We start from the raw sequence: 14,043 nt of genomic DNA, 5'->3' as shown, positions 1-14,043 counted from the left end.
CCTCCACATAGTCATATCTCTGCTGAAAACCTGTGGTGCTGAGGAGAAGCAAACTGCAGGCTAATAAGTAACTATACCAACTGCACAATGTTCAGGGCTCAGTATAATGAATTCTTTCTTAGCTTTTTACAAACATGAATAAAATACCTCGTTTTGAATGGAAAAGTAAAAAATAAACTTGGTTTTGTCAGTAGACAATGAATTAACATGAGTTGCAGTCTTAATGGAAAAGGGGGAGCAGGAATTTTTACCTTGATTTTTTGGGGGGGCAAAATCTGCCTCTAGCTGTGGGCTCTATCAAACTCACGTGGCTGTATCAAGGTGTACGGATTGAGAATGGGCTTGTATATGTCAAGGCTGGCCATTCTTCTACTCCGTTTCCTGTCAGTTTACATTAATCAGTAAAAGCCCAGGTGCAGGTAGTAAAAAAAACCTTCCTATACAAAGAAACCCAATAATAAATATTAGGCTAACTTGGGCTGTGTTACTGATTGCTCTCTTAAAGCAGGAGGAGAGCTCCGTTTGTACCCAGACCTCAGATCCATTGAGCTGTTCCTGAGATGGGAAATCATTTTTACAGTGGCAGGTAGCATCTTAACTTCCTTTGGAAGCCCAGGAAGAGTTGCACCCCAAAAGGGCAGTCAAATGTCAGAACAGGATCTTGTGCCTCATGATAGGAGCCTAATTACATGCATGCTTGTTTTGCTTGACGTATTTGCCATAAAGCTCTTCTCATTTTCCAGCCTAATATGAATATCATCTCTATTTCTTTGTTGTAGATAAAGAAAAAAGTTTGGTGACCAAATATATTTGTAATCACTTTAACTGGAAAGACAAAAAGACTTTGGTATTGGAGTTGGAAGAAGTTCTGAGGTAAGACATTGGCTAAAGGGATATTACTAACAGTATAATTCAAATCTATATTTTCTCTAAATCACTTTACATTTCCACTTGCATTGATTTCGTATTCACTAAAATGCCTTTTTTTCCCCTCCAGAAAAATAAAGTCACCAGAGATTGGTGGAAAAGACTCCAAGAGGTCCATTAATTCATATGATTTAGAAGCCATACAAAAGTCTCTACATCGTTTAAAAGGCTTTGAGAAAAAAATGAATAGAAGTGAATTAAAAAGCTTAAATCTATTCAGAAATTTGAAGAATGAAACATTACAGAAATTGTATGCAATTCTTGAACTGGGAATGAATCCACATCATGATTATAAATTAAAGGAAGCTTATAATAAGGAAATAATTGATGAAATCTATAACTTAACATCACTGCAATTACAGAGCGCTTTTAACGGGACTTCCATTTTCAATATAATGACCCAGTGGAAAGAAATTCAGAGTGCTTTAAAATTAGCCACACTGATTTGGAATCCAGATTTGTTAAATAATTCTTATTTTAGTACAGCACAAACTGAGGATGATCTCAAAATGTTACTCACCACTAGCATGCAGTCATTTCTGGAAGACTTAAAAGACCATTTAGATGGAATGGAAGAAATACCATCTTTGTTTTCTGATCATCTATTTAAACCTGTGTCCTACAGAAACTTCCCAGACCAACTCCTAGCTCTCCAGAAGATATTTTTCATACTGACACACACAAACATAGGTTACAAGTACCTACTGTTGCCTGTGTTTGAACTGATGCAGAAAGTAGAGAGCTCCATGGGAGAGTTCTGGTGGCATGAGCTGAATACCTATTGGCGCATTGGTGAACAACTGAGATCAACCAAATGGAATAATACAGGCATTGTAGCCTACGGGCAGTTTTTAGAGATATTAGGCAGCCATTTAAAAAAGCAGAATAATAATTCAAATAGTCTTTTCAGTGAACAATTGGCTCCACTGTCGGAATTCATAACAGCTGTGTTTAAAGAGTTTGATGGGGAAGATTCTGAAGTAGCCAATATCTCAATAGTCACTCAAGCCATAGAAAAGACCTTGTACATATTAAAAGACTTACAGCTGAATTATAATATCAGTAAATTAAAGTATATAGACCTTTTCTTTAATTTTGACAATAAAACCTTTGAGAGCTTGACTGAACTTCTGAGGGCAGGAATGAAAATCCTTCATTATAGAAATGCCAGTGAAGCTTCCGCTGAAGTAATAATTAACCGTGTCTATAACTTCACACATCTTCTACTGGAGGAATTCAGTGAGTCTTCCTTACAGCACAATGCATCGTTGAAGGAAAAAGTGGTGGATCTCACGTCCTTAGCTTTGAGCCCTTTCCTTGAGAAAAATGACATCAAATCCAGGACAATCCTGAACTGCTCCGCTCAGGATGTGCTCCACATAGCAGTTCAGATGCTTTTTGAAAATGCCACCCTAAGCGAGTCCTTAGCCAGGAGCCCCTGCAAAGCACTCTTTGCTTTCATGGACGTGGAGAGAGGAACTCTGCACAAGGAAAGCTTTAGCAAACTGTTCCAGCTTGCCATATCGAACCTGAAACTGTCTCCAGAGTTTGCTAGCGTCTACAAGAACAGCAGCGAACGCTTCTCCAGGGAGCTGTCCTGCACCATCCAGTCTCTGCAGTTTGCTCTGCACCTCCTTTCCAAATTTAAGCTCGTCTCTGAGCTGGAAAACTCTTGGGTACAGGAGAAGATGACAACTCTGAGTGCTGTCATGGAGGGACTGCTGCAGAGCAATGCCTCCTGCCCCATCCCAATCAAAGAAGTAGGTGGCATGCTCCCATCTCAGCTTTTGAAGATGCTCCTTCCTTTTATGCTGAACGAAACACTACTGCATTCCTTGAATTTATCCGACCGCTCAGCAGACTGGCATAGGCTGCCTGTGTTTTCCCATCTGTTACTGACTGTTCCCACTTGGAACAGCAGTGTATATGAACTGCTGAAGGCTGGGGGAAATGCTTCCGACAGCTCCGAGTGGGGACATGCCTCACGGCTCTGGCATGCCACTGGCAAGGTGTTGACCACCAAGTGGAACCTGACAGAAGTGGATGAGTATGTGAAACTCTTGGAAATCATGAAAAAAGCTCTAATTCTTGTGGATTTGGGGGTAGCTCATGGAAAAACATTAGTGCATAAGATTTTTCATAATTCCACCAGAGGAATGAAATCCTCAGATCTGAATGATTTATTTAGTTTATTAAAACTCCTTTTCAATTCAACTTCTGCCACAAACAGCACTCTAGAGTTGGAAAGAATATTTCAAGAAGTAGTCCCACTGTATGAGATTGATGGTAAAGGACTGTTTTACACTAATCCCCAAGGGAAAGAAAATCAAGATATTCTAACCACGGCTGCAGTGATTTGGAATCAGATCATCTTAAACAGGACTCATTTTAATACAGAGAAAGCTTGGGAGGTTATCAAAATGATTGCACTTCATGCAATCTTGCTTGAAGACATAGAAAATTATCCCAGCACAAATGAAGAAGTGTCATCATTATTTTCTGACTTCTTGTTGACCCCTATAACTTCTGAAAATTTTGCAGAGCAGCTCTCATCCCTTGAGCAGCTTCTTGCGGCCGTGGCAAAGGTGAATACCAGTGATCATTATCTGCTGGTCTCTTCTTTGTCTAAGCTAATGCAGAAACTCCAGAGTTCCCCTCATGGAAGGCTGGGAAATGAACTTCAAACTTTCTTGCAGATTGCTGAAATTGTCCAGTCCGTGAACTGGGACAGCACAGACAGTCTTACCTTCCGCTCACTTCTAGAATTGCTGCAAAATCTGTTCAGTGCCATGAAAAGTGACTCCAGTCTTCCTTTCAGTAAGGAACTTAAGCAGCTCATACGCATATTGTCCTCCGTATTTGAGCTGTATGATGAAGTCAGCCCCGGGGGAGCCAACATCTCCGTATACTTGCAAGCCATACAAAGGAGTATCCTTATTTTAAAAGATTTGCAGAAAAGTTATAATATCAGTGAGCTTGAAACTGTTATCCGATATTTTGATTTTTATAGTAACTATGTCCAGAGACTGTTTGAAATATGGAGAGCAGGAATGAAAGTCCTTCATGATCCCAACTTAAACAGAACATTGGAAGAAAAAATAGGCATTGTTGTTCAAGTCTCACAGATGCTGCTGGAGGGGGAATTCAGCGAGTCTTCCTTACAGCACAGTGCTTCGCTGAAGGCCAAAGTGGCAGATCTCATGTACTTAGCCTTGAGCCCTTTCCTTGAGAATAGCGACATCAAATCCAGGGCAATCCTGAACTGCTCTGCTCAGGACGTGCTCCACATAGCAGTTCAGATGCTTTTTGAAAATACCACCCTAAGCGAGTCCTTAGCCAGGAGCCCCTGCAAAGCGCTCTTTGCTTTCATGGACGTGGAGAGAGGAACTCTGCACAAGGAAAGCTTTAGCAAACTGTTCCAGCTTGCCATATCGAACCTGAAACTGTCTCCAGAGTTTGCTAGCGTCTACAAGAACAGCAGCGAACGCTTCTCCAGGGAGCTGTCCTGCACCATCCAGTCTCTGCAGTTTGCTCTGCACCTCCTTTCCAAATTTAAGCTCATCTCTGAGCTGGAAAACTCTTGGGTACAGGAGAAGATGACAACTCTGAGTGCTGTCATGGAGGGACTGCTGCAGAGCAATGCCTCGTGCCCCATCCCAATCAAAGAAGTGGGTGGCATGCTCCCATCTCAGCTTTTGAAGATGCTCCTTCCTTTTATGCTGAACGAAACACTACTGCATTCCTCTGACAGCTTAGCAGGCTGGAATAACCTGTCCAAGCTCTTCAGTATGGTACGGGATGAGCTTCACATGAACGACATCCTGCAGAGAGTCCAAGGTTCCTACAACCTCACCAAATGGAGTCATTTCTCAAGCGCCTGGCATGCAGTTGACAGTTTGCTGAACACCAAAATGGATCTAGCTGAAGTGGCTGCCTTTGCAAAGTTATTGGAAGCAGTGGCAAACAACCTTTCCAACAATGTGTCAGCTCTAGACATCATAGAAGCTGTTGACTATGTTCTCAGGGGGCTGAACATCTCTGATCTGCTAAATGAATTCAGCACAAGTTCCAGCTCAGCTTCTTTCTCCGACAAAACTAGTTTGGATCGTGTGATTGACGTTGTTGCTCATCACTACGTTGTCCTGGCAGAAACCCTGTACAACAAGACCCTGCCTTGGACTCAAGGTGACCAAATGCTGTCACCAACCAACTTGATCACACGGTGAGTTTGGTTTGGGGGTATCGTAATTTCTTTTATGGCAAGCGATGACCTGTTACTTCCAGCGTGAGAAGTAATTAAGTTTCTTCCAGTAGATCAACTTTTGTCTGAAATCACCATAATTTCACTATAATTTAGGACACTAGATGTAACATGGGTTAAACCAAAGGCCAGGAATTTTCTGTTTGAACTGAACATACAGCTGAAAGTAGACTTTCAAAAAATTTCTGGATTGCTATGTCTCAGTTCACAGTAGAAGCAGAATCCTGTAGAAGACTTGCCACCAGTGGTAAACTCTTTGGAAACCTCGTCTTTGTGGTATGACTCTTTAGTTTTTCTTTTTATCTTCCCTAAGCATGCCTTTTCAACTATAAATTGCATCCACAGTGAACCTTTCAAGTGTGTTTTCTTTTACATATGGTTTGAGAGTGGATGACAGATTTGGGAGATAATGGCAAAAATAATTGATGAAATAAAATTGGGTGGGTACCCACTTAGGAAATGTCATGGGAGATGCATGGCTTCATCTGGAATTCTTATTTACAGCTGCCAAGGAACAGCATCTGCACAGCTGACGGGTCGCTCACAAATATACCTTGCTTCTGAAGAAGCTGATTTAAACTCCTGTCTTATTTTTCAGATTTCTGTTTTTAGAATTTGAAAAAACCATCTTACAAGTGACAGTGAATAACAGCTATAACCCTTACCTGATGTGTTTAATAAATGCCACTGAAGCTGAAGACAGCAAATTGACAGGTAATCATGATTTCATTAATGTTGTGGGACCTCAGCTGCAGTATGTTTGTGCCTGTCTTTTCAAAGTGTTTTGTCTAATGGTGGAAAGGAATGGTGCTACTTGTTTTCATCTGCTGGCAATTAACTGCAGCTGTGAGACCTCAGGAAGCCAGAATCCTCTTTGTCTGAGTTATGTCACGTTGTGGGTATAAGTTTTCCATCCAATGATATCCAAAAGGCATGTGTACCATTCTCTACGTGATGACAGGTTGCTGACACTCAGATAACAAATCCTTACAAATACAAACCTATATTCCCTTCACAGCTTTATGTACCCTTAAGATGACAGCAGTTATTTTGAGAGTTAACATGATATTTCAAGTAGATATTCATGGTATGTGCTTATTGTAAGACCTGAGAGGTTTATCTGCTGACAGAAGAGAGATACCAAGTGGGCTCTGAAGCTCACTGCCAGAAGTCCTGTTTGTAGTGTGGGGATGGATTTCTTTAGGAGCTGAGTACCTACCAAGACTGGATCAGCAAGTTACAATCCATGTCTTGGGTAGTGATTTCAGAGGTCCTGAGCCATACAAATTTGATGGAAAATAGCAATGCTCGGCAGGCCTTGGAGTAAAAGTGGCAGTATTCCCATCTGCAAAGTTTCTGCAAGTCTGGTGTTTTTGTTTTGAGTAACTTTTGTTTTCGTATTCTCACAGAAAACATCACACTGCTCTTGAAGCAAATTCATCTGAAAAAGAACTATTTAATGCAAAATAATACCCCTGAGAAACATTCATCCATACCAGAGCTCCTGAAGCTAAAAGTGAGTCTGTTTAAAATGCTGACTTGAAGGACATCCCACAGTGATACATGAATGTGCAATGGAGATTTTGGAAAACAACGTATGGGAAAAAAAGTGTCTTAAGAGAATCTGATAAAAGCTAGGACTGAAACACTGTTGTCTGCCTGTATTTAAAGGTCAACACCGACCTGGGCTGATCAACTTGTTCCCGTACCAGTCTCTACCCGGTGTATACTCAGTTTTCTGAGAAGGTAGAGGTGTCCTGCCTCACAACACAGTAGAGCTTTCTGAGACTAAGACCCTAAGCAATTTTGATTCATGGATTTCCCTCACCACCTTTGAATTTAGCAATGTCTCATTTGCTACATTACACCATATATACACACCTGCCACCGTAGCACGTATGCACTTCATACTATTTCTCTCATGCAGAGAAGTAGAATCAAAAAAAATAAAATTAAAAAGTTTGTCATGCTGTTGCTACTTATTAAATCTGTAAATATAATTTAATGAGCCTCCGAGTAGTAGGTATAGACACAAAACAGACAGCAGTTCTTGCCATGACTGATAATGTAAAGAGTGATGTCAGACGAGGGAAACCCATGATGGAACAGTAGGCAAAGGTTTGTAATTTCACACAGCAGGCTGGCAAAAGCAGAAGTCATTACTTCTAGCCGACTCCTTTTCATCTGTTGCTGTAGGGATGACCAACTGGTGTCCAAATAGCTTAACCTATTGCAAAATGTACATTTCTTTGGTCTCTGGGAAGATTAATTGCTCAACAGGTGAGCCTAAATGGGATATTGCTGCATGTGTGTTGGGCAAGGGAAATGATATGCTGAGGCTTGCAAGGTTTATTAGATCCTGTGCAATGTTATAAAGCCAGGTCTGCTACCAATTCATGCAGGATTGTTGGTTGTGAGCTTTTCTGTTTGAGACCTACTGAAGGAGCTAAAAATAGATATTAAAAAAATAATAATAATCCTAAAGAAAAATGTGAAGGGACAGCTAGACTCTTTAAAACTTACCTTTTATAATTCTGTCATCTAACTGGTGTTTGTGCATTTGTCTTCCTTTTCAAACTTTCCTTTGAAGATAACTCGCCTCCGGGATCTGACAACACTTCTTTGTGACTATGAGAGCTTTAAGTCAATACAGCATATTTGCCATCTCCCTAATGTTAGCTTCGGAGAACTGTGTGAACAGAGTCAATCTCATGAGCAGCTCCTCCGTGCTATTGAACTGAGCAGTCAAGTTGTGACCAACGTACTGAATGGCAGAAGGATCTCCCAGGAGCTTCAAAATGTACTGGTTGGGGATGCTGCGAATGTCCAGGCACAAATAAAGTGGTGAGGCTCTTCTTCTGAGTTAGGTTGCTATAGTATTCTCTTTATGAAGTGATAAAATGTCTTCCTGCCTTCTTCTCATATTCCCAAATTTGTGGTTGTTTTGTTTTTCCAATTTAGGTTTCAAGAAAACATACCAGAAATTGCTTTCTTTCAAGAGATTCCTCAGTATATTAAAACTTTGAATTCCATGTTGAACATCACTGAGAATTTAACAGATGCCAGCAAGCAAGGTAGTTTCCTGTATTTTCTCTACAATGTTGGTTTGTGAATATCATCCCTGGTATCATAACTTCTGCTGGAAATCCCAAGACTTGTTTAGCTGCCAGGAAGAAGTGGTATTACTGAAATAACCATACACCATGTCCACTGTTCTTGGGATCCTTTGTCTAGGGTAATTCTAGAGCCAGTGCTAGACCAGCATTTTTTTCTGCACTGCCTGAAAATCTGACGTGCTGAAAGCCCAAAGTCTTTGTATTTGGGCAAACTTTGCTATCCCTAAACCTGTCAACTTTACCTCATAGTGGAACTCAGACTGTGGAACCTAGAAACTATGACTCTTCTGCAAAGTTTTGGGATTTTAATCAGCAGTGATATACGGCACTCCCAACCTTTACCAAAAATAAAGTTCCCTGTGTGTTTGAGATTACTGTCTATCTGGAGAAAGCTGTTACATCAACTTCTTTTGATTTCCTTTACAGAAAAGTTAAGAGATGTCTTTAAAAATGTGGACCAGCTCAAAGAGGATCTCAAAAACATGTCAGGAATGTCCGCAGCCAGTATTGATGCTCTTCTGGAAACATCTCTCCCAGAAAACAGCAGTCACGTAAGCTTGCTGTCATTGTAGTGAGAGATCCTGTTGACAGCACAGAGAGAAGTAGACAATCCCACAGGGATAGACAAGGGACATAGATCAAAACAACCACCAGAAATGCAGGAGGATGTCACTGACATCAGTTTAGCCATTTGAGACCAAGAGCCATATGGTCTCTTTGGCTGTCACCAGTAGCTGGTAACAGCCACGTGCTGCCTGGTGACTGATTGCCCTGATCTGTAGCGAGGGCACAATTAGCTGTAACAGCCTAATGAGGACAAATGAGGTCCTTGGTGGGGTTCTCAGTGCTGAGGAGCTGTTGTAGTCCAGATGGAAAAGCACAATTCTAACCAGGATTCATGAGAGCAGTCAGGGGTCCAAAAATAGCCTCCCATAAGGAGAGATGAGCTTGCCTTCTTCAACCTCCTGTGCAAGCAGAGCTCCAGATGCTTTTCCCCTTCCCAACCATCTTGTCTGGAGTGAACCCCAAAGAGCGCAGTCTTTTTTAGTCTTCACATGCATCAGTCAATGGGAAATTGAAGCCACAAAAGCTTTTACTGCTCTGCAAGCTGGGCAGTAAAACACAATCTTTAGGATTTGTCCCTTGGAGTGGGAGTAGTAGGTAGGCATATTCTAGTTCTCAGGGCTGAAATATGACATTGTGGAAAGAACAGCAGCGAGGCAAGATTAAACCACGCATACTGGAGTGAGCAGTCTACTCCTTGACAAATCTTTTCTTCCTTTCTGCAAACACAGCTCATTTCTCAGATCCTCCAGCTGGAGTCCTGTAGCACCCGTCCTTCCGACCCACAGCTGCAAACCGTAGCAGAGGAGTTCTGCAATCTCTCTGTGTCAGAGAGGACTCGTGAGATGTACATCCTGGGGGTCACCCTGTTACAACACTTAGACGTTTATAATTTCTTATACAAGGTTAGTGCTGGATTTGTAGAGTGCTTTCTATAGTCTTTGCTGCATGTAGTGGCTGAAAGGTCATAAAATATCATTGCAGTGGCCAGGAGCAATGCTGATTTACACAAGCCAAAGATCAGGCTTTTCTCATGCAGTCATTTTTATTGCGTATCCATGCTGTGACAGTGTGGATATAAATGAAGATCCCAGCTGGTGTAAACCAGCAAACCTCATTTAGAGGCACCAGGCCTGCTCCGAATGCCTCCCTATCTGCTAGTATTGTTTATGTGCTGTCACAACCTCTTGAACATTCCCAGCTGAGTTCAGGATTCCCAAAAACAAGACACCAGGCTAAATTTTTTTTTTTGAAAATGGAAGCCCTGAAAAACATCCTGTAAAATATATTTTCCCTATCTAGTTGTCACTGCCAAGTTATTAAATGATTCAAATATCCCCCACATACATGTATATATAAATAACAAGTCAAAATACTGTTCACTGAGAAGTGTGGATTGAATACACATTTTAAAACACTACAGAAATGATCCTGGGTGGAACAAAAGTTACTAAATGAGAATGCCAATTAATTTGTCTCAGGTCAGAATTCACCTATAGTGTTTGACATCTCTATTGTGTGAAATGCCACCTCCCAGAGACTCAAATTATATCCCAGCCAACATCTAGCATGTTTCGTAACTGTAGGTATTTGGAAACATGCACCTTTTAGAATGTGTAGTAGTCATGAGAGGGAGTTGCAAAACCATTTGTGGGTTTAGGAATGCTAATCTCATTCAGTTCCCATGGGACATCTGCTCCCTAAGCCTCCTAACGGTATTGAACATCCCACAGTCTCCATTTTGGGATTAAGAGAAGATCACGGGTGCGTGCATGGATGTGCACACAGATTCCCGCTAATCATAATTGGTTTCCTTCCTACCTCTTGCAGATGTTATTCCCTAAGGAACTTCAGAAACCAGTGGACAAGATGTTAGGCCTTCTGACAAAAATGAAGTATTACAGACACCAGGTTGAGTCTGACGTTGATCCACTGTTGCAAGCTATTCACTCACTGAAAAAGCTCCGCCAGTCTAGAAGGATGTCACTGAGTAAGGTATGTGTAGTCTGCGTGTGCTTGGGAGGTAAAACACCATTGCACCAGTTTTCGTAGGAATTTCTTATTGTAGAAGCTGAAGGTGCATTCAGTTGTGGCTTACTGTTTCTCTTTTAAAAGAGTGATGCCATAAAACTAATCTCTATCAAACTGACATGTTGCCTGAATGGGAGTGCTTCGATTTGGAGCATTGAGACAGCCTGGTGTCCAGTGTGGCTGGAGGGGGGGGCAACACTAGGAACAGAAATGCAAGGGATGAACAGCCCTCTTGAAGGGGAATAAGACTTCCAACAAAATACACTGGAAGTGGTCAGTGTGTGAAAACAGCTGGAGAACTGCCTGCTGAAGGCGATTCAAAACCATTTAAGTGAGCAGCAAAAATTCACTCCAGCTTTGGTGTGCATTAGATCATAGTTTAACTGCATTAACTTTGGGTTGCACTAACAGCATCCACCACTGGATCCCGTCCCTTTCTGTTCCATAGTCTTGTATATATGGCACCAGGCACCCTTGTTGCACGTGTTGTAGGCGATTCTCACATTGTGTCTCATGCCTTGAAATGACATTAGCCATAAAATCAAGATTTCCAGTGAAAGCCCCTCATTTTATAGAGATAAACCTATTTTAAGAAATCAGTATAAGAATGTTTAATCCTTTCCTTCTATTGTCTCTTTTTCCTCTCCAGAATAGGATGTTTTTAGCAGGCAGGATTTATTTGTTTGGCTGTTGTTTTTTTTTTTTCCTCTTCTGCAGGCATTATTTAAACCAAATGACTTTAAGATAACACGTGGCACATTTAAATCCATGTCAAAAGTTCTCTGCAACCAGGATATCACACCCCTGTTTTTTGAGTCTTTGCTTCCTGATTTTGGAGACCCTGTAAGAAACAGCTCTTCTGTAGAGGATGCCCATGTCCAACAGATGATGAGGAAATACGGGATTCCTCACAATTCCAGTAAGTCTGGCTTTTCCGTAAGTCAAATACATTTCAAAGCCAAACTCTAATGTTTAGAGAGATCCATCACTGAGCTTGATGTCTCCAGAGGGCTCATGATTTATGTTAGTTGAAGATCTGCTCCACCCAAATTATTGGTGGCTTATTTTCATAAATGTTAAAAGACAAACAGCCTGCATAGCCCAGCAGTGCTTGATACTGTGCTGTTTCCCAGTTGTTGATGGGATGGTTCTAGGACTTGACAGGTCACTGCTTTTTCTTGATGTGTAGTTTTTCTGACTGCGCTGACATTATTAGCTCCTCTGAGTTCACAAAACTGCATTTAACCTTCAGGCACAGAATCCTGGCTCAAACGAGGAGACTCTTGATGCCTTGAGTTCAGCAACAGGAGATTTTGGGGGTGGATTGCTTTTGTCAAACCCATTATTATCAGTCAGCAAAGAGAGCCCTGAAGTCATTTGCTGGACACAGCAACAAATCGGACCAAGCTTTCTCATGTCTGGTCTACTTGTGCTCTGTGCAGCTCATTTGTTTTTCTGCCCTTACAGCACCATTTTGTTTGTCCTTTTACCTGGATCTGGTCAAGACCCCAACTGGAGCTTTAATTTGGTCTTTTCTAAAACCAATGGTGTTTGGGAAGATCCTTTATACTCCAGATACCCCAGAAACTCGAGCAATCATGGGAAAGGTATGTCTTTGTTTACAGTACATCAGGATATGCCCACTCAAAAGGATTTTAATTTGTGTCTAGTACGGACTGGATTATTTGGGAAGCAGAAGTCTGTTTTCTGTCTGTTTGCAATATTAGTCAGATTTTTTTCATAGCTCTATTGCTGGTCATATGAGTCATCTTCCATCTTCAAATGAATGCTACCTCCAAAAAAATCATGTTGTTCCACTTTTAATAGTACAATTATTTTAAGGCTTTCAATTTATGAAGTTTCACCTCTGTATTTTCAGCAAGTAACAGAGATGTCTTCCACGACAAACGCTCACCACTACGTGTGGCAAGCAGGCCAGTGATAGAAGGAAAGCTGACACCCCAGGCATGCTCTAAATGTCAGCTAATAGGCCATATTTTTAAGTACTTACTTAAAGGGGCATTTTGCCAGACAGTGACAAGGTGCTAAGGAAAACCCTAAAGAAACCTAATTTAGTCTTAGCTGTTTTCTTTACTTACTTTTTATAAGCTTTCAGGTAATTAATAAGTGGATCCTTAATATGCTGTTGTGTGCTTTTTTTATAGTCTAATGCCACCTTAAAGCAGATGGCTGATCTAGCCCTGAAGTCTCAGGAATGGCTGGACAAGTCTCCTGCCATCATGAATTCACTGACTAAGTTAAACGAGACAGTTCCGATGATCAAGGTACGAGATCTTACCCTGCCCTGTCTCTCGCACAGGAGGGAGGATGGGTTTCTTCACTGAAATAAATTGGGGTTGGAGCGACCTTGGGGACACCTGAGCTCAGGCTTCTGCCCTTGGTTTCACAGCTTCCGTGCCTGACTGCCTGTTCCCCTAACAGAAATACTGCTGGCACACCTCTCCATGCAAATGCTCTTTCTGAAATATGTCTGTAGTATGCTCCCTGACACTGGCCGTGCTGAGGGCTGCTGGAGGGCTAAGATGAGCAGGGAGCGCTCTTCAGTTTGTAAATTAACTTTCTGCTTGATGGAGTGATCCAGCCAGCCAAGACCAGGCAAGAAATGACTTTTTCAGAAAATGAAACAGTATCTATAATAAACATGTAGCTTTGGTACACACATAAGAGCTAGGAGATGTCTTTGTACCTCAGTGAATGTAAATAAAATTTCTTTTTCCTCTCCTAAGGAGCCTAGCCTTGGTTGGCTGCAGAAAGCAGTAGGTTGCAATGCTTCGCATACATGCTTCACATTTGCTACAGTAGAAATTGTCTCCTTTTCTTAAAAACTATGAAAATGAGATCTCTGGAACCCTAAAGCATTCAAAGATAATTTCAGTGGCTGAAAATCATTGTCATATTTATGGCACAGAGAGAAAATCCAGAGTGGATTATGCAGAAGTGAAATGAAATATTCTCTGCTGACTGCACTTGGTGGTGGAATAATGAACTATTCAGCCAAGTAAAAATCTGACAGCCAATCTCCAAGCTAAATTTTGGACCCTACCCATTGTGTGCTGGCTGTGTTCGCAGGACTTGAACAGACAGAAGTGAAATTTACTGCACTTTTAAGCCTCAGGTTAAACA

At 41.4% G+C, this 14,043-nt stretch overlaps 1 protein-coding gene across 1 annotated transcript in view; it reads left to right on the top strand.

Moving 5' to 3' along the window:
* The window catches only part of ABCA12 (ATP binding cassette subfamily A member 12), an 81,579-nt gene that overhangs the window by 25,901 nt on the left and 41,635 nt on the right, over positions 1-14,043 (top strand). The window contains exons 9-20 of the mRNA XM_032190340.1: positions 780-873; positions 998-5,149; positions 5,787-5,902; positions 6,598-6,704; positions 7,779-8,032; positions 8,150-8,262; positions 8,731-8,855; positions 9,600-9,773; positions 10,699-10,863; positions 11,617-11,818; positions 12,367-12,506; positions 13,065-13,184. Coding sequence (XP_032046231.1) covers positions 780-873; positions 998-5,149; positions 5,787-5,902; positions 6,598-6,704; positions 7,779-8,032; positions 8,150-8,262; positions 8,731-8,855; positions 9,600-9,773; positions 10,699-10,863; positions 11,617-11,818; positions 12,367-12,506; positions 13,065-13,184 — 5,762 coding nt within the window. The remainder of the gene's footprint in view (positions 1-779; positions 874-997; positions 5,150-5,786; positions 5,903-6,597; positions 6,705-7,778; positions 8,033-8,149; positions 8,263-8,730; positions 8,856-9,599; positions 9,774-10,698; positions 10,864-11,616; positions 11,819-12,366; positions 12,507-13,064; positions 13,185-14,043) is intronic.

The sequence above is a fragment of the Aythya fuligula genome, chromosome 6 (genome assembly GCF_009819795.1).
Source record: "Aythya fuligula isolate bAytFul2 chromosome 6, bAytFul2.pri, whole genome shotgun sequence".
Lineage (NCBI taxonomy): Eukaryota > Metazoa > Chordata > Aves > Anseriformes > Anatidae > Aythya > Aythya fuligula.
Note: the sequence above shows the minus strand (reverse complement) of the source record. Positions and strands in the feature narration are given on the sequence as shown.